The sequence below is a fragment of the Frankliniella occidentalis genome, unplaced genomic scaffold, assembly GCF_000697945.3.
Source record: "Frankliniella occidentalis isolate FOCC.00 unplaced genomic scaffold, Focc_3.1 Scaffold87, whole genome shotgun sequence".
In the NCBI taxonomy this organism is placed as follows: domain Eukaryota; kingdom Metazoa; phylum Arthropoda; class Insecta; order Thysanoptera; family Thripidae; genus Frankliniella; species Frankliniella occidentalis.
The window spans coordinates 476,438-481,880 of NW_026267216.1; the positions used below are offsets into that span (position 1 = coordinate 476,438).

A 5,443-nucleotide genomic window follows, 5' to 3' on the forward strand; every position below is an offset into this window, starting at 1 on the left:
GGGGGGGTACGAGCGCAATGCCTGCCTTTGTCCTTATCCTCCTCCCCGAGCCTCTAAAAGTGTCATTACCTGTGCTCCCCAACAGCACTTCACAAAGGAGCAAGCAGCAAAAGACAGGTTGTTGAGTGGGGGAGGGGGGGGGGCGGTAAGTACACCGCCATAGACAAAGTGCTAGTTAAGAAAGACTCGACAAAATCCCAAAACCTAAATTGAGCTGTGCCCCTACCACGTACAAGCACAGTAAAAAATATATCAAGTCGAGCTCTACGAAAGGGTTGCAGGCAGGGCAGGGTAAGGCAGGGAAGCGCGGGGCAGGGCAGGGCCGGCAGAGCCGGCAGAGCAGCTGACACCTCCGTGCTCACCTCAACCCTCCTTACAAGTCGCCCCCCTCCCCCGTCCCGGCGGCGCGGTGCAGCCCTCCCGTCTCGACCCCCTTTTGTGTCACGGGGTCAGCATACACGCTCAGCGCTTCCCACCGTACAGGCCGCGCAAAGAGCACCAGGCCGGCTGCCGGCGCAGGGAGAGCCCTCGCCCACCTTAAATATTTAGGTCCACACAAACTGCATGGTCCCCGCACCCTCCCCGCCGCGCCCTGGGGCCTGGGGCCACCACACATCGACCCATTGACACACCACCTGACTCACTACGGGCCTGACGGACTCGTCGTCCTCGCAGCGGAGCTGGCCGGCGTGCTCGTCACGGTGTCGGAGAGCCTCCTCCAGGACCATCCGCAGCACGTCGGGAGAGGGCTTGGCAGCTGGTGGCGGGGACCCCACGGCCGGCGCCGGCCGCTCCTCGGTCGTGGTGCACATGACGATGTGGGGCTCGAAGTCGCGAGAGCGCGCGCACACGATAAAGCACGGAGCCGTGGCCACACTGTGGCCACCGCACCTCGGCCTCTGCACGCGCCGACCGCCACAACAACACTACCGCGCCGACGCGACGCGCGACGCATGCATGCGCGGGACGCGGCGCGGGGACGCCCCCCTCCCTCCTCCAAGCACGGCCAGCCAGCCGTAGGCCAGCCGCCCCAACAAGGCGAGAGCCGAGCCGAGCCGAAGACGAGTAGAGTCGAGTCGAGCCGAGCCGAGCCGAGTCGAGCCGAGCCGAAGTGCCATGTTCTCGTTGTCGTGACGCGCGCGGCTAGCGCGGGCCGATGCGATCGTAAGTTGAGCGCGGCGTGGCGCCAGTCGTCACGTCACGCCGCGGACACATTGACGGACTGACTGTCGGGATGACTCGAAGGTACGTAGCGTGGCGCGCGTGAGTCAGGTGCAGCGTGTCTCATCATTTATCTGATCGGGCGGGGCGGGGCGAAGGGAGGCGGGGCCGTCCTGGGCGGCTGGGCATCCCCGTGACGACAGGGGCGCGTACTACGCCAGCCGTGTACAGTACTACTCCACACACTCCACACACCACACACGCACAGATACAAGGCGATGGAACACGGCGCCGCGCCCGCAGCCTCAGCTCCCCGCCGCGGCTCAATGACAACATGAATGATCTACCCCCCACCCCCCTGAGTGGTTATGAAGTTATGAATACGATGGCAGTGGATAACGTATAAAACCCAAACGCCGGTGTGCGCCCCAAGCCCTTGCTCCCGCCGCTCCCGTCCGCCACGAGGAGCGCGCCTGGCCGCGGATGCATAATGTAATCAGTCGCTCCGGCTCCAGCAGCTCCACGAGCTCCAGGCGCCACAAGGACGCGCGGCGAGTCTTTACGATCGCCAGGCCGAATTAATTACGGCGCTGCGAAGGGAAGGGCGTTGTCTCTCTCGTCGAGCAGGCGCAGCCTTTAGGCGCAGCGGCGACGAGTCGCTCGGCGCGTCCTGCGTCGGACGCGGGGCGGGCGTGCGATAGCGTGCGGCCGGGGGGTGCCAGAGCCAGAAGCTCAACTGACCGGTGGGCGATCTGGCACAGTCGCATCATTGAAAAGCAGGAGCGCGATTTAGGCAGGTACTACCTCTCCACGGAATTGGGCTGAACATGAAGGCGAATCAATGGCGTCTACACGGCGACGGCAGGCCAAGGTGAGGCGGGGAATGGGCTCTCGGCACGCACCGCCCGGCGCGGCTCCAGCTACCCTTCCTCTTTCCTTCCCGCTTCCTTCCTTCCTTCCTGCGGCGAGCCTCGGATCGGACGGCCCCGTGGCCCCGCGGGAGGGAGGAGAAATGCCTCCGCGCCACGCCGAGCCACGCCGAGCCACGCCGAGCCACGCCGAGCCACGCCACGCCCAACAGCTAAACAAAACGAGAGCGTCACGCACGCGCTGGGCGTCGATGGGGTGGATTTAACTACTGTGCTCCCTACCCTACTGGGGCCCGGTAGGCAGGTGCAGCAGCGAGGCAGGGCCGCGAGCAAGAACCGAAATACGGTCGCCTCACTCCGACCGTCACCGGCTGACGGTCGGAGTGAGAGAGGCAGCATCACACGGGCCAGCGGACGGTCAGCGCTGCGAGCCGACCGCCCATAAGAAACTGCTGGTGGACGGTCGCAGCCCGGGCGGTTGGCCCGGCCGGCCGGCAGCGACCGTGCGTGCGAGCAGCGCGCGCAGCGACCGTCTGGCTCCCGGACGGTTGCGGACGGTCGAAAGCTGCCTCTTTTTCGGTTCTTGGCCGCGAGCGCCGATATCAAAGTGTGGAAACATTTTATGGAATTAGTCCCGAAAATCCAAAATTTGCTGTCTCAGTTTTGGCAGAGTGATACATTTAAAACTGAAACCAACAAGAAATGACACGTCACTTTAAATCGTCAGCATGCTTCTACTGTCAAAGTGACAGTTCCCCCGACCGGTCCTCGAAGCTCCCCCATTAGATTTTCGTAAATCTCACGGACGTAGCTACAACAAAGAAAGCTAATTCAAATCAAAGAAAACATTCTAGCATGTCTATCTATATGAATGGAAATTTCCGATGGAATAAGGGGATTACCGTTAGTTCAATGGAACTATTTTCTGTGTAGAAGGCTGTACAATTCAAGTTTGGCCCCGCCCAGCGGCGTTAGCTGCGCCCAGCTGCGCCCCGATTGCTGTCCTGTAGTGCGAGAGGTGTGAGCCGGCCGTGTGTCGGTGTGTAGCACTATCGGGTATCACACAGACAACACGACTCGGTGCACTCGCGGCGTTGTCAAGGAAACACAGAGTCGCTGCCAGCCCGACCTGCACTACTACACACACATACCAACACGCTGCGAACAGGCAAAGCAAAGCAGCCGTCGCGTGACAGTGACAAAAAAGTGCGATAGTGCACTCAGAAAGCCGTCATGGTTCAATAACAAAATTCTCTGAAATGAGTAAAGAGCATTTCGCACTTCATTTGAGAGCAATTTCTCTGGTACCGAGACAAAAACGCTTCACTCAAGTACCAAATGGACTTGTGCCCTAGTACTTGAAGTATGTTGCAGCCTGTCCAGTCCAGTTGCGGTGTCGATACGTCAGAGCAGGGCTGAGCCGACGAGCCCCCCGCGCTCTGGCCGCGACACGCGTTTGATATCGACCGGCGCAAGGCCCTGCAGGAGGCCCGGCCAGGCCGCAGCCGGCCCGCTCGGCACGCTCGCGTGAGCCGCACGCCGATTGATCGGCCGCGTGCCCGAGGCGCCCAGTGCACTCCGGCCGGCCCCGCACTACTGCCCGTGCAGTACTGCCCCACTGGGCGGGGCGGGCAGCTTTACCCGCATTACAGGAACAACACGGGAGTCACGACTAATGAGAGCTGGGCGCAGCTGCATGGGACGTCATGAGCAGGCCGAGGTGCAACGGGGTGACGTGGAGGAGGTGCCTGTGTGAGCGAGTGAGGCAGGGAGTGAGTGAGGCAGGGAGCGAATGAGGAAGGGAGCGAGTAAGGTAGGGGGCGAGAGAGAGGCACGGAGCGATAGAGAGGCAGAGAGCGAAGGGAGCGATAGAGAGGCAGTGAGCGAGTGAGGAAGGGATAGAGTGAGGCAGGGAGCGAGTGAGGCAGGGAGCGAGTGATGAAGGGAGCGAGAGAGAGGCAGGGAGCGAGAGAGAGGCAGGGAGCGAGTGAGAAGTGAGCACACGAATTGGCTGGGCTCGTCTCCTGCCTGATTGTCCGTCCGTCGTGAAGGAGTCGAGACACGACATCGACTCGACACTGGGACAAGACACGATACGAGGCGCGGGCTGCGGAGCCATGCCATGGGCCGACACTCGTCTCACCACCCCTTGGCCTTTATCAGGAGGCGATCCATGACCCCCCCCCCTCCTCCCCCTCCCCGGGCCCTTGTAGTGCAGCCCCGGCCCACACTGCACTCTACCCGGGGCGTTCACACCGTATCGACCACCGCGCACTCCACTACATACTTCCTGGTCGGGGACCTCTGCAGAGAGCCGCACCGCAGTAGGGCCGAACCGAACAGAATGCCTTGAAATGCTTTGGTCAAAACCTCGTACTTTCGCGGCCGGCGTGAACGTCCAAAGCGCTGACGGTGAGACGGTGTGACTTTTCGTGTGGCGAGGCACGGCAACGACTGCACACTCGTCGTTGCTACGACAGTGCAGCAGTGCATATCCTGGGGGTTGAAGACACCAGCAAAGGCGTGACCACATCGTGGTTGCACCGCAGTGAATGCGTTGGAGGTGAGGTCGGGCCGTAGGTCGCGGATGTCAGACAGCGACTACACCTTCACCTCAACGAGCGTCTCCTTGCCGGACCACGTCACACAGGCGGCGGGGGCGGAGGCGGTGAGGACATCGGCAGCCGTCCTCTTGGAGTGCAAGGCCGGCTCCGCCGCTGCTGCTGTCGCCACCGCTGCTGCAGCCCGAGGGCGCGGGCGCCGCCGTCGACGACGTCGGCGCTGGCGGCCGTCGCCGGCGTGCACCGCGGGGGCAGGCATGTTCGTCAGGGGCAGCGCGGGCCGCACTGACCGCGGGCCGCGTGCCGCGACCCACCCTCTCCACGCGAGGGGCGCCCCCTCCAGGCGCGGCCCTCAGGCCTCCGGGGCGCGGCGGGCGGGCGGGCGGACATGTTCCGTGCCGGCAACCTGCCCCCTTCCCCTCATGATAATTGCCGATAAACGGCATAGAAAAGAGCCCGAGAAACAGCCGAGCCGAGGGATCCCCGAGGGGTACCCCACCCACCAACTCGTTCAACACTTACTGCCGCGAAAACTCGCGAAATCTCTCTTCAAAATCGCTTTACCAAACCGTTGTGACCTATTTTGAGAGTGGAGGGCCCCTCGAGAGTACCCCAAACCCTCATACATACAGCAATGATGTACACACGAGTATTTCAATCGTCGAGTATTGGCAAGTCGTCGTAGGAACGAGTAATTGTGGGTAAATGCAAGTACAGTAGAAGTGAGAGAGGGCGAGTACCGGTCAGTATAGGCGAGTAATGGAAGGGAAGTAATTGCGAGTAATAGCTAAACATTTTAACTGATTTCTTCCGCAGCTCACGTCAGCAGCAGGGACATTGGCGAGTGGGAGA

The 5,443-nt window shown here is 62.0% G+C and overlaps 1 protein-coding gene across 5 annotated transcripts in view; it reads right to left on the bottom strand.

The window, feature by feature from the left end:
- LOC113201941 (protein phosphatase Slingshot) overlaps positions 1–5,443 on the bottom strand; it is a 61,507-nt gene that overhangs the window by 7,466 nt on the left and 48,598 nt on the right. Inside the window, exon 1 of one of the 5 annotated variants that reach the window (XM_052269263.1) lies at positions 4,644–4,865. The exons of 2 other annotated variants lie outside the window; for them this stretch is intronic. In XM_052269263.1, the coding sequence (XP_052125223.1) occupies positions 4,644–4,850 (207 nt within the window). In that variant the 5' untranslated portion in view covers positions 4,851–4,865. Of the gene's footprint in view, positions 1–635; positions 935–4,643; positions 4,866–5,443 lie in introns of those variants that run through there. 2 more of the 5 variants (XM_052269264.1, XM_026415953.2) reach the window with 2 other exon arrangements.